At 39.2% G+C, this 14,009-nt stretch overlaps 1 protein-coding gene across 1 annotated transcript in view; it reads right to left on the reverse strand.

The window, feature by feature from the left end:
• Positions 1-14,009, reverse strand: part of FMN2 (formin 2) — a 372,324-nt gene that overhangs the window by 260,336 nt on the left and 97,979 nt on the right. Inside the window, exons 5-6 of the mRNA XM_036076720.2 lie at positions 4,578-6,331; positions 2,850-2,994 (exon numbers count right to left, since the gene is read on the reverse strand). Of these exons, the coding sequence (XP_035932613.2) occupies positions 2,850-2,994; positions 4,578-6,331 (1,899 nt within the window). The remainder of the gene's footprint in view (positions 1-2,849; positions 2,995-4,577; positions 6,332-14,009) is intronic.

A 14,009-nucleotide genomic window follows, 5' to 3' on the forward strand; every position in this document is an offset into this window, starting at 1 on the left:
TCTTCTATTATCACGCTGAAAATGTCTCTTCTGAAAGAGTAAAAACAGCACAGGCACCTCATTAAATACCAGTGCATTTGACCACAGTCTTACTTTCAAGAAGAAGACAGATCACAGAAAAATTATTTGGCTATTTTTAAATATTTAAAGAAAAACAGAACTTCTAGCTTCCATTGTATATAAGAAGAATTGCTTGAAATACCTCCATAAACATATGCCAGAGCATTAAAGGCTATTCATTTCACTGGACATGAATCATGAGGTACCAAAATGTCTGCACATACAATCAGTATACATTTCCCATAAAAAGGGGAACTATTTGCATGCATCCTGAAAATATATTTTCCTTAAACAAAATTATAAATGTCTCAAGTAGATGGAATAAATAGATTTTTCTTCCAAATGCAACAAAGTTAAATAAAAATAGGTTTCTTCAGCAATATATCACTTTGCAGATTTTTCTCTCTCCAACATACAGAAAAAAGAAAGAAAGAAAAGAAACAAAAATCTCATCCCTCCAAAACCAGACCTGAAGTGCAGAGCTCAGTACCAAGAGCCAGGCCAAGGAGATGCAGAACAAGCTTGTCAGGAGTCATGATGGAGACTCTTCCATTAACCTTGTTTGAAGTTGAAAGTCAACAGTAGCATCACCATCCATAAGTGCTAACTATGACATTGGCAAAGTCTCTTACCCATAGTTTATAAAATGTCTTACTGCCAGAGTAAGGTGAGCATGCTGAGATGATGTTCAGTAGAGATGAACTGTTCATGTGCAAAGAGGCCATCTGATGGCCAACTAGTTGAATTTCAAGTTTTGATGATTTAAACATAAATCTTATTTCAGTAAGCTAAAAACTGAATATTATGTCAAATAAGTCATGAAATCCTGGTAACTGGTAACTGATAACATAAGAAGCATCTTCCTTATCTGTGTTCACTCAACAGAAAAAAGTGGTGATGGAAGATGAGGAAGGCATCATTTGCCTCTCTGATCACTTCATCCCTAGACAAGAGACATCCTATGTCACATCTGCCCATTTGTCAAGTGACAATCCTGGCTGCTGGACAGCCTTGATATATGTACTCTCTGCCCATATTCCTTGCCCAGTTTTCCCATCTCTGACACAGTCCATGAGAAGAGGTAGGATTCAGACTAAGTGCACTAGATGCAAATGTACTGTGCAAAAGATTTTTTTTTAAATATTTATATCTGCCAGAGAAAATGTGGCTTTCCATTTACCGTTATTCACCTTAGCACTGCCACCTTGGCCATACTGACTTATTATGAGATGAAGGATTTTCTGGTCTTTAATCATTACTAGGCACAGTCACTGACATTACTAGGCATAGTCCTCCTCCCTCAGTCAGCTGGTTTACTTTTAAACGAAATTTTATTCAGTGCCTACAATATGCCAGGTACTGTCCAATTTACCATAGTCCCTGACCTAAGGTCACCAGGGGCCAGCTTTACTATAACAAATGATTCTGAAAAATTCAACTGCATAATGTTTAGGTTTGCATCATTTTCAGAATAATAGAAATGCCTGGGGTGAGCTGCATATCCACTCAACTAGAGGTTTGAGGGGTCTAGCTGTGCCATTCAAATCCATCCTTCCCTGGCTGGATTTGTCAGTATCCATATGATGGGAGGTGTCTGCTCTGAAATAAATATCAATGGGAACAACTCTGGGTCATACTTCTAGCTACAACTCCCAGGTCAGAGGCAAAAATTCCATTGGTTACCACTCATCTGGGAAGAACAGTCCAGGAGAATACTGGGAACTTGGGGTCTCATTTGTCTCTCTCACTGCCCCCCAAGACTGAGCTGCCCACCATTCTCCTACTTCCATGCACTTTTTCACCCACCCAGCAGAATCAAGAAATGTAGCTACTCCCCATTTCAGGGTGAAGGATGGACACCAATAGTAATACCTTCTATCTGGAGCTCATTATTGAGGAGTGTTACTGTACTTCCCTGAATGACACCTTTGAGAAATCTACAATACCATTTCATGATCAAGTCCACTGGGTGGATCAGTTGGGAAATGTTGCTTGCAAATGATTTTCTCCAAATGCACTATTGTTTTTCTCCAAATGCACTATTCTTTTTCTAACTCAGGTGTCCAAAGATAGATCCTTTGATCTAACACAGAATAGAGGTGTTGGTACTAGATGTAAGACTCTTCCATATGTCAAATACGGTGTGATTGTTTAGCTGGATTCTAAAGGTGTCCAGTTCCACAAAATACCAAACACATTATAGATTACTAAGGACTGGACTTCTTACTTATTTTTCTTTGCCCACTTTTACCTTTCTTTCCATCCATACTAGTTCTCAGATGAATTTCAATCAATTGACAGGTTATTTCTAGACAACTAATTCTGGAAACAAGCAATAGCTAAAATTCTGGAAATATGTATCATGAGGCTACAGATAAAATCATCAGGACATTATCACTTAGTAGAGACAATTATTTGTTGTTCTATTTGGGATAGTCTTACTTAGCCACATGTCCTAAAATTCTAACCTCTACTATCTGATTAAGGACTATGGAGGTTACACAGCCCAGAAAACAATTTCATTCTTTTTTTTTTTAAGATTTTATTTATTTGTCAGAGAGAGAGAACAAGCAAGAGGAGTGGCAGGCAGAGGGGAAGGGAGAAGCAGGCTCACTGCAGAGCAAGGAGCCTGATGCTGGACTTGATCCAGGACTCTGGGATCATGACCCAAGCCAAAGGCAGATGCTTGACTGACTGAGCCACCCAGCCATCCCCATTCTTTTTTCTAATGAAAGTTCATACTTATGCCCAAAATACTGTCCAATTTCAAGGAACACACAAGTACTCACTTGTTTAGCCTTGGTCTTTGTGATGGTGTCAGAAATAGGTTTTTTCCTCTCCTTCACAGCAGTTTTAGAAAATAATTCCTCAAATTCATGACAATCTATGGATGGCTCTTCAATTTTTTCCCAAATAAGTGAAGCACTGGAGTCTCTAAAGTTAAGCAAAAGACCAATGAAACAGCCATCAAACCAAACTATAAGATATCAATGTGAGCATAAACGAAAATGAAGAACAGAAGGAAAGAAGGGCAAGAGAGAAAAAAGGATGAGAGGAAGTCAGGAAGGAAGGAAGTATGGAAGGAAGGGAAGACGAGGCAAAAGGGGGGAAGGAGGGCAACAGGAAGGCAACAGGAGGAAAGAATACTCTTTTTTTTTTTTTTAAGACTGCCACTTGTTTCATCAACTTGATGAGAAAGTTAAAATACCATCAATACAAAATGAAACCTTTGTCTAGAAAAAATAATTTCCAGGAATTCCTAGTTATCAAGTCACTGTATAGAAACATAGAAGAAAAACCCCTCTCAGTATAAGCTATAAAGGCAGGAAATGTCTGATATCTCACAATTCCAACTTGACTCATCAGCTTTGTGGATTATGGATGGGTTTAAAAAAGGAATTATTTTATGATCCAAGGTGGCATCCTCCATCTCTCTACCACTTCCCTTCACCCCACTGTTATCTGACTCCAGACTGCAGATTCGTGTCATGCCACCTAAAAAAGAGTATATCTATTTTTTTTTAAAGCAAAGGAACAACAAAATAAAATAACTTCATATAATGTATCTGGATAAAATGAGTTTGGCACATGGTTTGAAAGGATGCATCAGTATATATAAGTGACATGGCAATTATACAAAGAATGAGCTGCAAAGTTAGAAGTAATCGAACTATATTGATTCTTCTCCCCTCGTGTGATTCAGTGAAGAGAAAATTAGTGTAACAGATGAGAAGGAGGCCTGGTAAATACCCTATTCTAAATGCATGCCACATCATATAAAAAAAAAATTCAAATATTCAACAAGGAAGTCCAGTGAAGTTTAAAGAGCATGTTTTGTCCCCTGCTGGGACATTCCTCAGCCATGCATCATAGCACTGTCCCAGGGATCAGGGGACATCAGCTATGGACTATGCATGGATAAGTAATATGCCACCAGCATACCTAGTGGGAAGTATTCTTTTATAAATATCATTCCCAAGTATGATTTTATGACTTCACATTGTGTCACCGTTTACCTATAGAAATGCCAGGAAATTCTCAAAACTATTTCACACAGGGCATGTGGAGCACATCTTGGAAAAGAAAGACTATTGTAAACAAAATGAAATAGTAAAACAAGACTGTGCCTTCAAAAGGATGCAAGAAAATATCCTCAATTTGATGTATATTTATAAGCTATTTGTCAGAGTGAGGTTCTGGAACGAGACAACAGAGCATGAATGCTAAGAAAACTATATCCCTCCATTTTTCCAAGATTGATCAGGAGCTATACAGATATCTACATCTTATACATTGATATACATATGTCATTTGCTTTGTACCTCTGATCCTCCTGGAGAAGAGTCTAAACTTTTAAATAACAGATGCTGCACTAAATATTCATGTAAAAAAATCCACGGACAAGTTTCAGAACAGTACTTAAAAATACATTAAATTGTAACTTCCCCGAGAGTTTTAAAGGCAAATGCTCCCTCATACTGACAAACTGTGCAAAGATGAGCACCAATTCATGTTACCTTTTACTATGCAGTTGAATTCTCGTCCAATACAGAGGCTTCATGGGCCGGCAAGGCTCCACTGGCTGCTTCCTACTCCCTCTGTCTTGGTTCAGCCCTAATCCAAACAAGCCAGCTGGCAACGGAGGAGGAAGAAAGCCACACACTTGCGGTGCTGATAAAGTGCTACTTCCAACCTGAGGGGGGAGTGGAGGGCCTAATCCAGGAAGCAGAGGGGGTGGGGGGATGCCTGATCCAGAAGTGGGAGGGGGAGTGGGAACAGATGGAATCCCCATACCTGGCAGGGGAGGGGGAGGAGGTATTCCCAGTCCAGGAAGAGGTGGGGGAGGAGGTATTCCCAGTCCAGGAAGAGGTGGGGGAGGAGGTATTCCCAGTCCAGGAAGAGGGGGGGGAGGAGGTATTCCCAGTCCAGGAAGGGGGGGGGGAGGAGGTATTCCCACTCCAGGAAGAGGGGGGGGAGGAGGTATTCCCACTCCAGGAAGAGGGGGGGGAGGAGGTATTCCCACTCCAGGAAGAGGGGGGGGAGGGGGTATTCCCACTCCAGGAAGAGGGGGAGGAGGGGGTATTCCCACTCCAGGAAGAGGAGGGGGAGGGGGTATTCCCACTCCAGGAAGAGGAGGGGGAGGGGGTATTCCCACTCCAGGAAGAGGAGGGGGAGGGGGTATTCCCACTCCAGGAAGAGGAGGGGGAGGGGGTATTCCCACTCCAGGAAGAGGAGGGGGAGGGGGTATTCCCACTCCAGGAAGAGGTGGGGGAAGAGGTATTCCTTCACCTGGCAGGGGAGGGGGAGGAGGTATTCCCACTCCAGGAAGAGGGGGTGGAGGAGGTATTCCCACTCCAGGAAGAGGTGGGGGAGGAGGTATTCCTTCACCTGGCAGGGGAGGGGGAGGAGGTATTTCCACTCCAGGAAGAGTGGGGGGAGGAGGTATTCCCTCACCTGGCAAGGGAGGGGGAGGAGGTATTCCCTCACCAGGCAAAGGCGGAGGAGGGGGGGGTAGCAATTCTGTACCAGGCAGAGGAGGAGGTGGGGGGATGGCTGTACTGGGCAGAACAGGCCCTGTTGTGCCAGGGAGAGGGGGAGGTGGGGGGACCACCATGCCCACACCAGGCATGGAGCTGGAAGACTCTGTGTAAGGTAGAGGTGGGAAGGGTTGGATGCTATGGCTGTTGTCAGAGGAAGAGAAAACAGAGTATTGATGGCTGGTTTCAGACTCAGTATGAAGAGAAGGATGGGAAGGTTGTGACCCAGCCTGTCTTTGACTGTCAGACCTCGGAAGGGATGGAGGTGCTGGAGGCAAAGTGGGCTGATGTGTGTCGAGCTGTACTGATATTCGCCTTGGAGACACAATCAAAGAAATCTCTGAGCAGAATTTTGTCTGAGGTCCAGAAGGTGAGGAGGGCATAGCTGAGTCTCCACTTCCGGGCCCAGGTGGGCAGGGAGGACACTCTGGTAGTGCATTAACAGAAGGCAGTGTCGGTATCCCACCCTCTTCCGTCGGGGACGTCTGGATTGACTTTGCCTGTAAAATCCTTTGATGATGTACATCCTTTTCTCCTAACCTGAGAGCTTCAAGACAGACACCTTCTAATGGTGCCACTCCATTGTGAGCCCCATGACGGCCACTGGCCACCTCCACATCCAGGGCAGGATACTGCTTCTCCAGCTCAGCTATTTTGGTCCTCAGATCCTCAATGGTCTGTTCCAGCTGCTGAATTACAGTTGCCTGTCCTTCAGACTTCATGTCAAAAACTTCCTGAGGGGAACAAAGTTAAATATAGTTAAACAGAAAATAAGGATCAAAAAAATATTAAAATAATAAAATAATTTTAAAACTTGCAAAATACATTTGTTTGTTGTAATACTTCCAGAAAGATCCCTCAATAGAAAGACACTATTAGTATTTCTATGTATCCCCTCTTTTCCACCCTTGGACTTCAAAGGGGTTCACACACATTACCATAAAGGCCAAAGGCCCTTGTTTGTCTATTCTTTAAATGATATCACTGAAGACAAGTAGGTCACTGAGAATAGGGGGAAAAATCCTGAGTGACAAACCAATTTATTTCCAAGACAGCCTCCTCTCATACCTGCCCAATAACACTTGCTCTTAAGATAGTGACATTTTAAATCCTCAGTTTTAAAAGTTATCACTACATTTTAAAGGTAGTCACTGAAAGAGTCTCCAATAAGATTATTTGAAATAGCTTTGACATCTGTATGCACATGTATCATTTCACTTCCATCATGTTTTACTGTAATTTTAATCTCTTACCGAAGGCATTTCAGAAAGTGATACCTATGACTGGGCACAATTTATAAAGACGTCTGATAACAACTGGGCCAATGTAGGGGTCACCCTCACCTCTAAATGGTGTCTTCCATTCCCAAGGCATAGAATCAACCAGAAATCCTTAAAGAAAAAGAAAATGCTTTGGGGTGAAAAAAGGGGAAAGTCCTATGGGTAAATTAAATATGAATAACAGATGACAAAATGAAAAGAGAAGAACAAGCCATGGGTAAAGATAAAAGCAGGAAAAAAGGAATAGGAGAAGGTAAAAGATATGGGAGGACAAACCCCAGCTATGTGAAGCTGCAACGTCGGACAACTGCTCAGGCAGACATGGATTTGCTCATTCGAGGCTGGAATACAAGGCAAAGAGAATGTGGGAGAGTTCTCCTACTGAGAGCTGTTTCTCCAGAGTGTCCCAGGGCTTTCCATAGATGATTCCAATAGAGGCCTCCATAATGAGCCATAGTCCACAGACACACACATCTATTACCTTCCCCACATGGAAGCCTGAAGCTGCCACTCCAGACCTGCTCTTTACAAATAATGGAAGAATAATTAAGAGATAATACCAAGATTATGTTCAGTGTAAAACTAAACTCATATCCTGCTTGCTGGTAAACTCTGGATCCAAGAAAACTCTCCACAAAATAAAAAATAAACTTTTTATTTCCCCTTTATTAAATTCAAAACAAATACCTAACCCATCTGCAATGGAAAAACTGCAGGTGAACAGGACAGAAATGTTCTTTCTGTAAATGTATTTACAATATTTACTATAAATGAAGCATTTTTGGTGCTATGTGTATAGTTGTTAAAAATCTTCAGAGCTAGGTCCCCATCCCTCCCATGGGGAGTAAAGAATGTATAAACTTAATAGTCTTAATACTAACCCCTGTTACTTCTTCCCTGGAAACCCTATCTCTTACTACAACATTTAACTTGCTTTAGATCAATTATGATGCTTGTTGAGAACTAAGGAGAACCTTTAACTTCAGAGTCATGGTCCTTACACAAGGTGCTTTATTTCCCTATTGTCATATAATGCCACATGGCCCTTACTATGGAAGAAAACTGAAAAGGAAATTAATTTGCTTTTCAACTAATAAAAGAATGTAATTCACTTTAAACAGGCAAAAATTTGAAAGGTACCTTTTATTTATTTGTAAATATAGATATTCCTATATATATTTAGATACTTTGTTGCTATTTTTCATCAATGTCTACACAAAAGACTATAAAGTATTACAATGCATAGTTTGAGAAATCACGCCATATATTTTCTAAATCCTCCATGGTTAAAAAAAATAACTATAATAGTATCTTTTTTGACTACTGTACTTCATTCCACTCTCCAATTATGATGCTAGTGATTATAAGAACAAACCAAAGCCAAAAGACTAGCTCCCAAATTAATCCCAATACAACACATGTAATTATTCAGTACCTCTTTCTTACCCTGGATTAGTAAAATGTAAGATTACTTTCATTTCTCCAGCATAACCTTAAAAGTAAAAAGATTAGGTGATGAAAGGCCCACAAGAAGTAAATTCTGGAAGAGTTTTCTAAACTCATTTCTTAAATGTTATTACTGAGGTCAGCTCTTTTTCATCGTAGATTTGAATATAATGAAAGCACTATATGACCTCTTCTTCATAAGGCCATTATTCCCAGGAGCAGGAAACATAATAGGACTTTCTAACACAAAGAAGAAGACAGAGACTTAGACAAAATGCCAAGATGGAGGAATTCATCCCAAATGAAACAACAAGATAAGGTCATGGCCAGAGATCTAACTGAAACAGATACAAGTAATATGCCTCATGGAGGCTTTAAACAACAATCATAAGGATGCTCACTGGGCTTGAGAAAAGTGTGGAAGACTTCAGGGAAACCCTTACCACAGAGATAAAAGAGTTAAAAAACAATCAGTCAGAAATGAAAAATGAAATAACGGAGATTCCAAAGAGACTGAATGAAATGAACACAAGGACGGAAGAATCAGAGGAATGAATAAGTGATATAGAAGACAAAATAATGGAAAATAATGGAGCTGAATAAAAGAGAGAAAGAGGAATTATGGAATACAAGAATAGACGTAGGGAACTCAGTGACCCCATCAAACGTAGTAACATTCATATTATAGAAGTCCCAGAAGATGAAGAGAGAAAAAAAGGGGTAGGAAATTTATTTGAGGAAATCATATCTGAAAACTTCCTTAATCTGGGGAAGGAATATAATGAAAGCAATATAAAAGTAAAGGACATGAAGGAGAAAGAAGAGAAATAAGAGGAGGAATTAATCCTAAATCATAACAGCCTAGCACAAGAGCAACAATTACACTTCTTTCTACATGGATTTATGCTCCCACATTTACAAGCCAACTGGTCCAACACAGCACTCAAAGCCAATGGTCGTAGAAAGTCATAGTACCAGTGACTGGAAAGATTCCTGAGATTTTCAGCCTTTCTAATTACTTACACCAGCCAGCAGGAAAAAGATAAAAGAGTATCCCATTACACATGATATACCAGAAAAAGACTTCTTAAATGGAATCAAGACAATCTGGCAGTTACTGCGGATTGACTCCCAACCTCCAGCTCCCTCTCCTTCTATGTGCAGAAGTGGAAAGAAAAACTACATTTACAGACCCCCTTGCAGTTATGTTCATCCAATTAGATGTACTTGCACAGAGATTTAGAAAGTGGAATGAGATAGGAGCCATACTCCAGTGTCCTTAACTGTTCTGTTAGCAATCAAGATCTGCTAGCTGGAAGCTGCTCTGGAACAACATTCCACTGTCCACTCTCCAGTTTCCAATGGTAGCCTCAAAGGTTTTAGCTTCCCTGGTATACCAGTTGTATATGACCCCTTTGAAAAGTTTCAGCCTAGAAGTAGATCTTTCAAACTTCCTAACCTTTTTATGAAAGAGTTAACTTTATATAGTAAACCCTTCTGTTTAACATATCTACTATGGTTTCTGGTTCCTCAATAAAGCCTGACTGATATAACCATGTACCAATATTTCAGAATAAAATATGGAGGGGAAAAAAGGCTCCTCCTGTAAGCAGCCTGAGGTAATCTCTAAAAATGGTTCACTATTCACTTGACCCAGAAAATCTAACAACATCATGCAAATCAAGAGGTTCAAATTTGCGTGTTCACTTTAAGAACACTAGTGAAACCACTCAGGGTATGCATATGGTAAAAGCCACTAAGTATCTGAAAGATGTCACTTTATAGAAGCAATGGATGCCATTCCATAGTTACAATGGTGCAGTTGGTAAGTATGCCCAGGCCAAAGAATAGAGCTGGACACAGAGTCAATGGCCCAAAAAGAATGCTGAATTTTTGCTGCACATGATTAAAAATGCAGGCAGTAATGCTGAACAAAAGGGTTTAGATGTAGATTATCTGGTCATAGAGCACATCCACGTAAACAAAAGCCCCCAGACATATACAGCCAGATTTATAGAGCTCACAGTCAGATTAACCCATACATGAGCTCCCATTGCCACATTGAGATGATCCTTACTGAAAAAGAAAAACTTGTTTCTAAAAGAAGAGGAGATCGTACAGGATTAAAAAAAAAAAAAAGATATCCCAGAAGAAAATGAAGAAACAAAAACTTATAGCCTAGGAATAAATTCAGCATAAAATAAATGCAAATAAAAGTGTGGTTTTTTTTTAATTGTGGAAAAAAGATCCTCTCTTCCTAAAAAAAAAAAAGAAAGAAAAAATAAAGCAACTAAGCGAAGTAAGTCAATCAGAGAAAGACAAGTATCATATGATCTCACTGATGTGAGGTATTCTTAATCTCAGGAAACAAACTGAGGGTTGCTGGAGTGGAGGGGGTGGGAGGGATGGGGTGGCTGGGTGATGGACACTGGGGAGGGTATGTGCTACGGTGAGCACTGTGAATTGTGTAAGACTGATGAATCACAGATCTGTACCTCTGAAACAAATAATCATTTTATGTTTTAAAAAAAAAAAAAGATAGTAGGAAGGGAAAAATGAAGGGGGAGAAATCTGAGGGGGAGACGAACCATGAGAGACTATGGACTCTGAGAAACAAACAGGGTTTTAGAGGGGAGGGGTTGGGGGGATGGGTTAGCCCGGTAATGGGTATTAAGGAGGGCACTTATTGAATGGAGCACTGGGTGTTATACGCAAACAATGAATCGTGGAACACTACATCAAAAACTAATGATGTAATGTATGGTGACTAACATAACATAATAAAATAAAATTTAAAAAAAAAAAGAAAGCAACTGTATCTTTATTTCTAAAACAATTTTTTCTCCTAATGGTAAGCATGAACAAATTGTCAGAATTAAAACGATTCAAGTGTTCATTTTCTACAGCACAAACTTTCTGACACATATATATAATACCATGGTATATGACATCTTTTATGAAAAGATGGTCATTTTTTTATAGCATTGGAGAAATTCATCCTTTTCCCCAGTGACCTCTGACAATCCTCTGATAAGCAAATTAATCTTTTCAAACATATATGTCAATTACCATCCTTACCAAATTATCTAACTCTGTCAGGTACTCATGAATCAATCACTTCATGTGGTTCAGGTTCTCCATCACCTTCCCTGACTTCAGGAAATTCTACACCTTCTGCAAGATTAGCAATTTCACCTTACACTGTATTTGTATCATGTGGCTTAAAACATCCACAAACTTGATAAACTGACACTGCCAAAACTAAAGCTTGGGAGATAATAACAGATGGTCCAAGTTAAAGGGGGGATAGATCTGGGGTTGGACCTAATTTTGCAAGTGGTCAATTTTATTAGACTGTATTGTTCTGTTATGTATTTTACTTATTTTTTAAACAAAGTGATCATTGAGGGCACTCAGATAAGAAAAAGATGAGAAAATAAGGGAGTGACACACTTCATAAGCTTCACAGGTCTTCAAATGTCAGATACAATCAGAACTAGAACAGGGAAGCAGCAGAGGAAACAGACAAGAGAACAAAACTCCAAAACTGACCTTGCAGTAAATATGGCGATGCTAGGCTTGTGGTGCCAGGAAGGTGGCGAAGTCAATGAATTTACAGAGAGTAAACAGACTGCAAAGACAAAAGGCTGACATTTGTGCAGAGAATTGTTGTGTAGAGATAATTATTACAGATAGAGGACATGGAAAAAAGTTGGAGTGAGAGACTATGTGCTTCTTACATTAATCCCAATGTAGAGAGAACAAAAAAACAATTTGCTGAAATCCTGATTCCCCTCTATGACCCGATCTTTACCTTCAAAATCCCAGCCCAAATCAATGTTACAGTCCTCCTTCTCCATTCCAGGAAACAGCAATTAAGCTCATCTCAAACATTAACTGATTAACCCATAAAATAAGGTCAGCCATCTATTCTCACAGAGTAGCCAAATGTATGTAAGATTTTTGGTTCTGAATTCAGCTGAGAGTCTTCAAAGAATCTTATCTGACCTTCCTTATCCAGGGCTATCAGTAGAGGGCTGGCTGGCTCTCAGAGAGTACCAATTCCGTCAGCTGAGACGTTCTATGGAGCTATTCAGCCAAGGCTATGTCGCCTATCAGCAGTTAAGAGCTGGTTTCTATTTGGGTATATTTTTCATTTTTCTCAAAGATTATTAAAGAAATTTATATGGTAAATAATAGTTATTATCAAGAAAAAAAAATACTCTCTATTCTCTGGCCATTTGAACAAAAGTCCTGTCAGGGCCCACCCACAAAGCTCAGATTTAATCTCTAAGAGCCTGCCAGGCACTCTGTGGTCCATGGAAGGCCCTCAAGTTGAGAGCCTGTTCCTTGTGTCCTGTGCCTGGTACTTAATCTTCCATCTCTTTAGGGATATAACTAGATAGAGGCCTATCAGATCCTCAAAGGATTTGACAGTGGTAAAACGTACTTTCTATTATCTTTAGACTTCTACACTTTTCAAAAAGACAGCATTTCCAGTAATTGTGTGACAGTTAATCCAACGCTAATGGTTCTCACTATTAAAAGTTAAAATAAACAAATTTTTTAAAAGGAGAGTAGAAAAAAAGTAATCTTTATAATTTTGCACAGAATCAAAATAATGGGTCCATCCCTACAAATGGAAGAAAGATAACAAATCTATTTTAGTTATTCAAAACAGTATCTAATATACCTTATATATTACCAATGTTGAGATTGTTTGTATTTTAAAATATTACTTCAATCCCCTAAATCATTATAAGTACTAAAGTCTGCCATCCACTTTGGCTGAACAATTATATACAATACACCAGCCAAAATTCTTCCATTCCTGTATAATCTTATATGTGGGTGGTGATGGTTAGTTCTTATAAATTGTTTGAACACTTGCATATCACAAAATACAAGTTTCCATTAAAAAATAAAATGTTCACCAAAATTTTTTTCCAATTACAAGATTATCTGATTCCCAGAAAAAGAAACATTAATGTAACATTAAGGCTAAAACTGTCAAAAAGGAAGCCAAGATACACTCAAGTAAAGCTTTTGCTGAAAAGTTAATTTGCTTTGTCTTTGAAACTTTATGATATTTATAATGTAAGCAAGATACTTTCAGAGCCTGGAATATAAAAACAGCTATTGGTAAGTTAATACTGTGATAACTTATTTTGTAAGTGTTAATATGAGATATGTAGTTTATTTTCTATCATATTCAGATTTTCAAGTTCTGCTAAATTCTAAGGCCATGTTACTGCCAAGTTAGGATACCTCTGGACATCTGTAAAATATAAATCCTACTCTTCACAGAAGCATATAAATTCTCTATTTGTCATGATCTAAATTCTAAACAACATTCTAAGGTTTTTGAACAAACCAATGGCATTCCAGATTTACAATAAGCCAACATATGTTATACATGATTCTACAGGAAAGCAAATCCAGGTTTTAAATAGATAAGATTATGGACAAAAATAAAGTGCCATCAATTTCCAGTTTGAAAAGGAATTTCAAGAAAGGAGGGAATATCAGAACATATGGTAAGTAGAAAATAACTTACCTAGGTCTTCTTAAAGAAGAACATATTATGGAAAAGAAGAGCTTCACACACAGAGAGCTCAAATGGCACCTCTGGAATCCTTACAGTGAAAACATGAACTAGTGAAATTATGCTACTGTCAAACTGGAA

Source organism: Halichoerus grypus, chromosome 7, assembly GCF_964656455.1.
Source record: "Halichoerus grypus chromosome 7, mHalGry1.hap1.1, whole genome shotgun sequence".
NCBI classification, from domain to species: domain Eukaryota; kingdom Metazoa; phylum Chordata; class Mammalia; order Carnivora; family Phocidae; genus Halichoerus; species Halichoerus grypus.